Source organism: Epinephelus lanceolatus, chromosome 23 (assembly GCF_041903045.1).
Source record: "Epinephelus lanceolatus isolate andai-2023 chromosome 23, ASM4190304v1, whole genome shotgun sequence".
Classification (NCBI taxonomy): Eukaryota; Metazoa; Chordata; class Actinopteri; order Perciformes; family Serranidae; genus Epinephelus; species Epinephelus lanceolatus.
In genome coordinates, this window is record NC_135756.1 from 16,783,323 (window position 1) to 16,795,626 (window position 12,304).

The 12,304-nt window shown below is 40.8% G+C and overlaps 1 protein-coding gene across 6 annotated transcripts in view; it reads right to left on the bottom strand.

Annotated features, from left to right (window-relative positions):
* cacna1c (calcium channel, voltage-dependent, L type, alpha 1C subunit) overlaps positions 1-12,304 on the bottom strand; it is a 300,165-nt gene that overhangs the window by 94,886 nt on the left and 192,975 nt on the right. For all 6 annotated transcript variants that reach the window (XM_078165240.1, XM_078165243.1, XM_078165244.1 and 3 more), the window contains exons 5-6: positions 5,633-5,772; positions 379-531 (exon numbers count right to left, since the gene is read on the bottom strand). In XM_078165240.1, the coding sequence (XP_078021366.1) occupies positions 379-531; positions 5,633-5,772 (293 nt within the window). The remainder of the gene's footprint in view (positions 1-378; positions 532-5,632; positions 5,773-12,304) is intronic.

The following is a 12,304-nucleotide window of genomic DNA, read 5'->3' on the forward strand; positions in this document are numbered from 1 at the left end:
CATACTCAGAAACGTAAATGAAGGTTTAAATAATGAATGGGGGTTATTTAGAGTGTTTAAGGTTTATGCTCTATTTCCTCCCCACTTTGTTGGGCTGAGAGGTGATGTCTTACTGTCAGTTGAAAAGGTTTGTGTGGTACAGTATTCACCTGCGTGTCTATCTGTGGAGCTGAAGTGTGAATATATAGTTACTGAAGCATGCTTTCACACACAGTTGAATACGTGCTTATCTGGGCACTGAAGTGCGGTATGAGAGTGTATGTGTTTGATCATGCATGTTTGTATTTGCATCTGTCCATCAGCGTATACCAGTCGAGATATTCTCTCCCCCTCTGTCTCTCTCTCTCTCTCTCTCTCTCTCTCTCTCTCTCTCTGTACCTGTGTGCTTGTGAGTGCAGGTCTTGTGCATCTTGCCCATGAAGAGCTCCAGGCCGATGATGGCATAGATGATGATGACAAAGAGGACCAGCAGGGCGATATGGAGCAGAGGAACCATGGCTTTGATTATGGAGTTCAACACTACCTGTAAACCTGCAGCACACACACACAGATAAACTGCTGAGAACATGTAAAAATTGGTATGGGAAAAAATAGTATTGAAACAGACAGTTACAATAATGCTACTTATAAAAACCTACTGTCAAATAAAAGCACTGGAAGCACATCATATAGCAGAACAGTTACAATTAATCACCATGTACGCACTCAAACTGACTCTTATATTTGTTCTATAGCTTTAATATTCTTTCTGCATGTGATCACCCACTTAGAGAGCGCCTTCAATATGTTTCTGAGAAAAAATGTGCAGAGCATGGTGGTTATGAAATAGAACTTGTTTGATACAACTTTCCAGTTAATTTGCTGAATGCTTTGATGGATAAAGGCTCAGAATAATGCATACTAATAACTCATAATAACGCTTTTAGGAACACATTCTGGTGAGGCGTCTTATTAGTAGGAAAGTAAGTAAAATGTTTTGGTTTAAGTTTGTAGGATGAAATGTGGGTTTATTGATTTGATTAATTTGTTAAAATGCATGCAGCTGTAACCACTGACTTAGGGTGTTAACAAAGTGCTTTTGAAACAAACCAAACTCAGTCACCGAGACATGCTAAACCGACAGTGGCGACTGAGGCCGGTCGTTGGCCGCTTCATATCTCCTGTGTCTTGGCCAGAAAGTTGCGCCGAAACACACCACGAAGACTACAGTCAATGGCCAACTGGCATGTGTTTCTGTGCCTGCGTGAGAGAAAATAACTCTCCATACCAGCAGGTGGCAGTATTCTGTACTCATCATTCAAACAGGGACACTGGAAGACCAAAGGAACAGATTCAAGACTTTATTAAGCCTGTTAACGACACAACCCGATGCTGAAAGAACAAATTATATTTTTTGTGCACTTGTGAACAATAACAGACAATTACAAACCATTTCTGCTAAGGAGCTCAGTGGCTACAAACTATAAATAATCTTATCTAGTATCATACATTTGTTTTGATCTCACACTCTCAACTTTAGCATTTGTTTGCTTTCCTCTCTTTCGTTTCATTGCTCGTGCATGAGCTGAACTACCAATTGGGGCGATTTCATTCATGGATGGGCTTAAATGCTGATTAAGCACTCCGAGTTAATTAGGAGGGCTGAAAGGGACCATGTTTAAAAACCCTTAGCTCTATGCTAGATATATGCAGTAACTATGAACTGCGAATTTTGCATACTACTTCATATTTAACAACCTGGTCTCAATCCCAATTCCAATGCCTGGTCAGTGGCCCTTGGTGTGAGATAGCTACCCATCGAAGCACCCTTTGACTGCATTATGAGATGCACCAGGCGGTGGCACTTTTTGAAGCTTAGAGCAACTGCCATAGTAGAAGGGCGCTTTGGGGTTGCATTTTTGATGTATGAAAGGCGCTATATAAATAAAGTTTGATTGATTGATTGATTGATTGATTGATTGAAGGGCAAAAACCATTCACATAGGTGGGTGTGAGGGGAGGTGGATTTATTTATTTATTTATCAAAAGGATCCCCATTAGCTGCCACCTAGGTGATGAGCTAGTCTTCCTGGGGTCCAAAACAGATAAAAAACATAACATATATAACATTATCAAAAATGCATGTACATTCATGGATTACATTACATATACATTAGCAGATCATTATACATTATACATTACATTATTACAAATAAATACATTATGAAAGACCACATTTAGCTCAGCAGATAGAACATCATTTAGTTCTCCAATAGTCTTTGCAGCATAATACAATGCAGAGTCATCCGCATACATTTGTACAGTAGCTTTACACACAACAGATGGCAGGTCGTTTGTGAAGATGGAATGTAAGAGTGGTCCGAGGTAGCTCCCCTGTGGGACCCCACAGTCCAGCCCTTTGGAGTTGGACCAGCTGCCGTTGTAATAAACCCTCTGTGTCCTATTTGAGAGATAACTCTTCATAAATAAGTTGGCGGTTGGACTGATTCCATAACATTTTAGTTCCCATTTAGAAGATCGTAATCTATGACATCAAATGCTGCACTAAAATCCAGTAATACTGCACCAGTCATCTTAGAATTATCCATCTCCTTAAACCAGTCATCTGTCATTTCTGTAAGGGCAGAACAAGTGGAGTAGTTAAGTCTATAAGCATGTTGAGATCTTGTATTCAAACCATTACAGTCAAAGTAATCCTGTATTTGTGAGTGGACTATTCTCTCCATCAGTTTACTGAGTACTGGAAGAATAGCGATGGGTCTGCTGTTCTTCCCGGTAAGTGCTAGTCTGCCATCTTTAGGTAATGGAATTATTTTGCCTTCTTTCCAAATGGTGGGATATATACCCTGCACCAAACAGCTATTTAATATGTGACATATGGGACCATAGATATAGTCAGCTGCAAGACCAAGCACCTTACTATCTAGCATGTCAGAACCCACTGAGCTGTGTTCAGGAAGGGCCTTCAACATTCTTCCTTACCTCCCTCTCATCCACACTATTGAACTGAAAAGTGCAGCTCTTACTAAGCATTATATTTTTTCTTATGAGTACTGGAATCCACATTGCCCATGTTCTGCCTCAATACAGTGACCTTGTTTATAAAGAAATCATTAAAATAATCGGCTACATATATATGGTGTAGTTATAAACCTGCCCTCCGATTCCATAAAAGAAGCTCCACCAGTTACCTTTCTCCCCAATATTTCATTTTGAGCTCTCCAGAGCTCTCTCCCACCTTGCTTTACAACATTTATTCTTTGCTTATAATATTCTTTTTTCATTGTTTTATTCACATTTGTAACTTGGTTTCTCAATTGACAATACCTTAATCTGTTTTCCACTGTACCACACTTTACTAATATAGATTTGGCTTTGTCTCCAACCAAAAACTCTGGTTGGTTGCAAAATCATTTGCGACAGGTTACAAGCATTGATTAATGATACCATCTTCTGTTTCACTGGGCATTGATTTGCAAGCCAGTCTATGTTCATATCCCCGAGTAACAAAATGTCACCATTCACATCTGCAGCTCTGTCAATCAACTCACACAAGTCATTCAGGTATTGAATATCAGTTCCAGGAGGTCTGTAGCAGCAACCTATCAAAATTGGCTTAAGGTGAGGAAGATGTACTCTAACCCATAAAGATTCTAAATTATTTGGCATGAGCTCAGCACACAAAGTTGCAGGAAAATGGTTACTGATAAATATTGCTGTGCCACCTCCATGCTCATTTCTATCCCTCCTAAAAATATTGTAGCCATCAATGGATACCTCTGCATCAAGTACAATAACATCCAGGTGGGTCTCAGACATGGTGAAGATGTGAATTGTGTTCTCTTTGGTCAAGTAGTTCAGCTCATACATCTTATTTCTTGCACTGCAGACATTCAAATGGGCCATCACAAGGCCCTTAGTAGACATGTTGAATTTCATAGTTTGAGATGTCTTAGATTCATGTAGTTATTACAAAGTATGATATTCAGCTGTTTACAAGAGATCATGGGAATAATAAAAAACTGAAAGAGTTTCTTAGTCATGGCCAGTATTGTCTTCAAGATATTCATCAGCAGTTGAAATGGTTCATAGAGTGGTCCTACCTTCATAGGTCCCTGCAGGCATGGGTCATACAGTCATTGAACCTGTCCAGTGTGTTGAGCTGAACCATTCAGCTTTATGAACACCCTACAGTTTGCAGTCCATGTTGATTGGATCTTGTTCTCTTTTCTCAGGAGGCGTGCTCTCCTGGCTATGTCACCATTCTTCTTTGTCAGATGTTCATTCACATACACATTGGTTCCCTTCAGTTTTCTTCCTTTCTTTCTTGTTTCCTGTTCACAAAGCAAACTATTATGGCAGGTTTCTCACTTACATTCTTCCGGGGAAGAGTGGTGTAGTCCTTTCAAATGCAAAGCAATGCCAACGGATGAGGAAAGTCTTTGCTGCTCAGACTGCGAATTGGCGATGCCTGCACTTGAGAATCTGGACATCAGTACTGACGAGACTGCTGCTCTTCAGAGACCATGCGTCACCGATCACCCTGAGCACGCACACGTGAACGCGGAGCACAGAGAAGCAGTCAGAGCTACAGGCTACAATGAGGCTAAAAACAGAGTTCATCTGACGTTTTTCGAAACAACGTTTTATGTCGGGGCTGCAGCACACTTGGATCACTACGGATGAGCAGTATGGAGATACTTTGTGGATTCAATTTTGTGTTCTTGGACGTTAGTCTGGGGCGCCGTCTGCCATTAGGTGTGCTAGCCGCTCCCCTGACCGATCTCCGCAAGGGATGTGAGGACTCTAAAACTTCACCAGGGCCTCCGTCGGCATATGGGTGAGTAGATAATGGCTGAATTTTCATTTTTGGGTGCACTATCCCTTTAAGTTGTAAAAAACGGTATGGTTAAGAAATCTAGAATATATACCATATAAACAAAACAAGATCATTATTTTCGTTAATCCCACAACACATATGCAGCAATGTCACTGGAAGCCTTCAGAAAGACAAGTGTGTCAGTCAGTGTGTTAATCAGCTAGTAAACATGCAACTGATCAGTTGCCATGATACCAGGTCAACACGGCCCAGTGATGCTGGACAGGGTTCAGTCTAAATATTATGCACTGCAGCACTGGCGCTTTTAAGCCAAAGGACAAGAGTGTGGGATGTGCACAAGCATGATGTGCATTTGCCTGCTGTTGTAATCACAAGAGCTGTCACACACACACATACACACACACACACACACACACACACACACAGGTGCACACACACCTTTCTCCACGATATCTGATCTTTTCCTGTCTCCTGGCCTGTTGGATTATTGATTCTTTAGTCGCTGACACAGACAGGCTGACAGACAACTCATCTACTGCTCGTACTGTCTGAGTATCTGACAAGAGGACAAGAGGACTCTTTGTGGGAGCACGTGTGTGTGCATTTATGTGTCACTGTGTGTGTATGTGTGGCATCAAGCGGCAATATCATCTCCAATCTTTGCTTCATTTCTCTCCCATCTCACCCAATCATCATTCACACCTGATCCCCAGAGTGTCGTCTTTGACTCTCTTTCTTTTCTTGTCGTTCTTTCATTCTGTCAGTCTTTCTTCCACAGCTCTCAGTACTTACTGGGTACTCCAGAGACCAGTCTGAGGGGTCTGAGTACTCTGAATGCCCTCAGAGCCTTGACATCGAAGCCCGCCGCCTTCCCTCCAATAGGAGTGGCCCCGTCCCCCTTGGTGGCCTGCTCCAGGATCGCGCTGAATAACCTGCAAGACAGAAAGTAATGACTTCAATAACCATCATCGTCAGGTTGACATCCCATTTCCATATACTAGAGAATATCTGAGAGAGAGGAAAACAATAAAAGTGATACAGACATTCAGGGATGTATCACGGAGAGATGAATATCTGCGGCTGTTGTCATTATGGCCCTATTTTCTATTTCCTGTCGCCACTGTTGTCAATACTGAACTGAACAATCTACATCATCTTTATCATAATCTATAAAGCACCCAAAGTGATGTAAATTTAGACATCAGCCTAGTTTGGGACCAAAATTTTTAAAAGCAAGAGACATCTGCGTTGTTTCATTATCAAACGTACTGCCTGGAGAAAACACAACAGTAGAAAATAAAACAGCTTAATTAGTTAGCTCTCCAACACAACAATAGAAAGCATTTCATCTGTTCCCTCTGTCTTTCACAGATAAGGAAATGTGAGACGCTCGGCTTTAATGATTTGACAGTCAGCTCAACAGAACACTGAGCATGTCTGTAGTGAAGAGAGTCTCCAAAATGTGTTTATAAGTGACTGTGTGCTCACAGGACTGTCAGACTGGATATAACACACATTTACATTCTGCCATGTGAGATCACACAACCTCCCCTGTCTCTCTATGCTGTAATACATCTGGTACTTAAAGCAGATGGAAATACATAATAATTTAAGTTATCGTCCTCTATTAACAAGCTACATGTGTTTTTACACTTTTGCTTTTTGTTAGCGTTTAGCTTCTGTGAAATTCACTCAGATCTCTCAAACCAGGAGTGGCTCTCAACCTTCAGTGTAAGTATGGCCAGAAGTATGTGGACACTTCTGCTCATGTGCATTTGTGTCTGGTCTAGGGCTGTTTTTCATGGTTTAAGCTCCAGTTAAAGGAAATGCACAATGCTACTTAATGACACCAACCATTGGTTTCTAACCTGGCATTTTCAACCCCCCCAAAAGGGTCACAGAATGACCGATTAGGGTCATGACACGAATAACTGCAGGTGAAAGAAGAAGAAAGAAAGAAAGAAAGAAAGAAAGAAAGAAAGAAAGAAAAAACACCAGCATTTCTTTGCTGTCTTTCTTTTTTATAAATAAAAAAAAATAAAGTAAGTTCACTTTTTGCCTCTGCTGACAGCTCATCGACTTATCCAATCTGTGATGATGGGCTTTGATTTTTGTTTTAAAGGGTCTCAAGCCAAAAAGGTTGGGGGCCATTGTCATTTATCTATTTGGACAATAATAAGAAAATACATCATACATACACAGAAGTAATTTCACTGCCAGAGAGGAAGGAAGCCTGAACGGCTTACTCACAGTCCTCCCTAATTAAAATGACTAAAAAACAGACATTACTCACCAAAACAAAATAAGGGACAAACAAGGAACACACAGCACCGAGAATATCTATGTACAAACAAGAAAACAAACAAGTAAAAAAGGAAAGAAAAAAAAACAACAGAAAAACAAACCTAAAATAAGTAGATATGAATTACCAATAAGTGTGAAATATTCAATGATTTCCGCAACTGTAGACCTGTAAAGCTGATTAAAAAATGATGTTTTGATGTACGATAATAGAGGAAACAAAAATATTTTATTTGCCTGGTTGAATGTGAGTGATTGTCTGAGGATAAAATAAAAAAAATATTAAATGCATCTGTAATGTTTTGACACGATAGAGCCCTTGTGCACAAAGTGATGTCAAAAAACATTCTTTCTTTTTAGGGTAGAAGAACTCAGGATGAAATAAAACGGCGACTGTGCACCAGGCCTTATCACACAACATCAGAGCCCAGCCTCACTAACACTCTTGTGTCTGAATGGGAGCAAATCCCTGCAGCCAGGTTCATTTTTTTTGTGAAAAAGCCTTCCAGAGTCAAAGAAAAGTGGAGGCTGTTATAGAAATTGAGATGTTCAACAACCACACAGGGGCGTAACGTTCAAGTGTCCACACACTTTTGACCATATTACACAACACATAGACAAAGTGAGCAGAAATACAAAATATTGCAAATATAATCTTCAATAAAAGGGCTAAATGGTGTTTATGCTGCTGCCTTTGTTGGCTATTATCCCCGATGAAATTATTTACAGACATCTCTTTGGATGTCAGCGGCTCACAAGCTCGAATTCATGTACGTCCAGCTGAGCTTATCACTCTCGCTTCTCTCCCTGTCTCTCTGAGATCCTTTAGAAAATCACCATACAATACCATTTTCCAGCTAGTGTGGCTCAAAGGCCAGTCAGCGGCACGTTAGTCATGGAGAATTATCAATTAGCGCAGATGAAATGGCCACTTGAAAAGACCTCTCAAAACATATCGCCCTCTCTCTCTCTCTCTCTCTCTCTCTCTCTCTCTCTCTCTCTCACTCCCTCGGCCTTTCTATTTTGCACCACCTCCCTCTCGATTTGATTCACTCGCTCCCTCCTTTGAAACAGAGTATGAAAAGCACGTCGAGGATCCACAGTTTTGCACCACCAGCATTTCGCCCAGCATGTTTTGCCGTGGTGGGGTGTTAAATGATAATTAGAGCCTTTGAGCGTAGCACCACATAATGGCTTGTGTACATCCACAGCTGAGGATAGTACAAGCTGTGTACATTCATAAAGATAACAGGGATGGTGTGGTTTCATAGTTGCGTAAACATCACAATGCAACTGAATTCATGTTTGACTAAGTATGAAATCAAAATAGGCCTGCAACTGGTTATTATCAATTATCTATTGATGTTTTATGACTTAATTTTAGCGTAATCTGCAAAATATGAATTACAGGGTTCAAACAGACATTACAAAATGATATTCAAGGAGTTTCAAGCACCTTTTAAGCACTATTTTTTCATTTCTAAGGATGTTACCCAAAGCAGATAGGGTAATTCATTTTTAAATTTCAAAAAAAAAAAAAAAGATGTGATCAATGTGACTTTTTTCAGTGACGGACTACTTATCACACTCTTTTTAGGCGTAACTGTATAAAATCCTCAGCAAACAGGACCATCTGAGCGCAAGGAAACAATGCCAGCTGGAACTTAAGTTTCACTTTCAGTTATTACAGCGGTGCGCTGCTGAAGAGAGGAAACAAATCACTGTGAAAAGAAAGGCTCATTAAGTCATGTTAAGTTTAGCCATGCTAACACAGGCCTGCTGGTTTTTGCTGGAGTTTTAAGAGTGGAGTGAAGTAAAAATAGACTATGATGTCGGGCGGGACATCAAAAAGGCGAGGAAGACAAGAGAGGAAGAGGTGAAATAAGAAACATCAGAATTTTAAAACAAATCCAACTGAGTGACTTCTGATTCAGAACAATTTCATTATAAAGACTTGATGAAAAAACACTATTATGTGGTTTTCGATTTTCAAGGACGTTTTAAGCACTTTGAGGGGATTATTTTCAAGGTATTCTAGTACTTGTTTCCCTCTAAAATGAAGCACTTCAAGCACCTTGTGTGAACCCTGTAGTAAGTGTTGAAAATGTTCCTATAGCCCAAGGTAATGTCTTCTATTTGCTCTTTTTGCCTGACCGAATCAAACACCTAAAAATATTCATTTCCAATAAAACACACAAAGGCAGGAAATCTTTAAATTTGGGAGGCTGCCACTTGAAAGTTGCTTAGTTGACTGAGATTGCTTCAAGTTGAGCTGCTGTTCTTTTTTGCTAGTCAGAGTGCTGTGTTTTGGTCCCAAGATTTTTCTACAGAGTGAGCGCTCTTGACTTTTATACTTCTCTTTGGTACAGACAGCTCGAGACACTTTGCACTGTAAGACTCTGTTTTCACATTATTGTGGTGATTTAACAGCTCACTTAATACAACTTAATACGACTCAGTCTCTGGCTTTTGTTTGATTTCTAGTGTCAGCAAAAAATGTTGTACATTTCCGATTTGTCGTTTGCACAGTTAGCTTGTTTACTGTATGACATTAATGTTGCTGTCACACTTGCTGAGCCCATTCAAACTGAAAAATCTGATTCAATTTACATAATTCGGAGTCGGATACAGAGCTAATTCTTAATCACCTAAATGTTGCAGTGCTGATTTTCAATGCTTTATCGGCAAAATGTTTGCTGGCGGTTTCCTCTCTTTACTGTTCTTCTTTTGTGATGATCCTACAGCTATTTGTACCGTCAATACATCAAAAGTAGAGCAGCACAGGGAGGAAGAAGAGGAGGTGAGAGAAATGGAAATAGCTACCAGCACAAGAAGAGGAGAATAATATATGTGAGTAAAGAGAAGTGATGGTGAGAGGACACAGAGGTGAAGAAGAGGAGCTGCTGTATGTAAAGAAGAGAATAAAGAGAGTCTACATAATACCTTTTCACATTGTACACACACAGCCTGTTAGCTCACTGAACCTTCACTAATAAACTCTTAGGTATGTGTCAGCAAGAGTGTAGGCTCGAGCATCCGTGTGTACGCGCAAGTGTACATGTGTGCGTCCATGTGTGCGAGTGTTAGAGTGTGTGCCTGCGAGGCTGCTCAGCACCAGGTACAAGCTCTTTCACCCATATGGTGAACATTCCAGAGGGAGCGAACTCTGTCACTTCTCATCTACACACACACACACACACACACACACACACACACACAGAGGCACAGACAAACACACACACACAGAGAGGCACAGAGTGGCTGGCAGTTTGGTACACACAGGCACAAAGACAATCACTCATTCATGCACACACACAGATATGGTGCTGTCACAGCTGAACATTTTCTAGATCTGTGTGTCCTCTCCAAGTGTGTGAAATGGAGGGAGTGTTTGTGTGTATTAGTGTTTCTCAACTTCATTAATAGATTTTTTTCCCACCGTGTCATTTCCATGACAAGTTCTTACATCCAAATGACAAAATAGGTCTAAGTCGAAGCCTGTCAAAACGACAAATTAAAGCTTTCCAGGAACATCTTACATTAACGTTTTCTAGCCTGCTACGACTGGAGCTCAGAAATAGTTAGGTGAGTAAACCTGTTTGACGGAGGTTAGGATTGTGATCATGGATTAAGATAAACCTCATGATCATCATGAGTGTTGGCAGGAAACTGGATGAGAACTCTGGTCTCTGTCTTTCAACAAAGACGTAATTCTGCCTTAAGGACAATATCTACGCAGCAGCGAGAGGTCACTTCCCTCAACACGTGTTTCTCTGGTGGATACCGTCTCTGTTATGGTGTCTTCTAATTGTTTTTTTTACTAGATTTCAGCTCATGCCTAAACTTTTATGTGACCAAATACATTTTTTTAAATGGTTAACATTGCTGTCGGTTGATCAATTTAGGACTTCACCTACATTCACGTGCATCTAATAGGATTTACACAACAGGAAGGCTCAAAGCAAACAGCACAATGACCAGAAATAAATTCATCTGTATCTCATCAACACCAGTTTTACAACAAACTTTGTCCATAGCAACAGTCTGTTATTCAAAGCAGCAGTCTCCACTCAGAAATAACACACCATAGAATAGACTGAAACCAGGATTTACAGCACAGATACACTCAATTAAAGCCTAATAGGAGACAAGTTTAGTATTGGCGCGGGCAGTGCTGCTGCTAATTGGCTAGCTCTGTTAGCTGTCACTGCACGAGCTAGCCTAGCACTAGTATATCACCTGCTGAGAAGTTGGCATGTTGCTCGTCCTCAGCAGTGGGCATCGACCTCCACTTCTTGCCCCTGCTTGTTAACGTTAATCTGCAGGTATCGGCCTGTTTGCAGCTTCAGCCATGAGTACTTTACTCCACCTTCTCGTTTTAAGCTCCTTTATCCAATTTATTTGTATTTCCATTCCACTTACTCCACTCTGTCTTGATTTCACTTTTTTCCTGCTTGACCTCTAGCATGACACAATGGACTGACCCATTTGAAGGATAGGGGGAGGTGAAACTGCCGGTACCACTGCACCTGCCTCACAGTATATGTAGGCTACTAGCAATTTTGGGAGCATGTAACCGCTAATCAGATGGGCTACTCCAACATTAAGAGGGCCCCAGCCAGCAAGTCTTTCACTTTTCTTTTTCACAAAAGTGTTTTGTTTTTTGTTTTTTTATTGTTGCTAGTGGCGACCTTGTAGCACACAAGGTGGGCCAACCCATCTGGCATTTGCCAGAATTGCCTGGTTACCGTGTGAAAGGGGATAATTTGGTCAATTCAGAAGAAAATGTATGCTTATTTAGTGCATGTGTAAGAGCAGAAGGTCTACATTGTGACAAAGGAAAATTTAAAAAGCCCTGGGTAAGTCTAGAGAGGCCAGTCAGGTTTAATCTCCCAAAACAGCAAGCACCAAAACCTCCTCAAGTGTCCTTGAGCGAGAAAGACACTGAACCCTGCCAACTCCGGAGCTGCAGCAGGTATCTGACCTTCTGACCTTACCTTGGCAGGGTTGCAAGGTAAAAGACAATTTCCTTGAAGGGATCAATACAGTATCGCTGCACATTAAATTATGCTGCGTCACAATAAAATCCATAATTGAAATAGAGACAGAAAGAGACAGAGAGGGAGAGAAAGAGAGAGGCAGACACAGAGAGTAGATAACAGC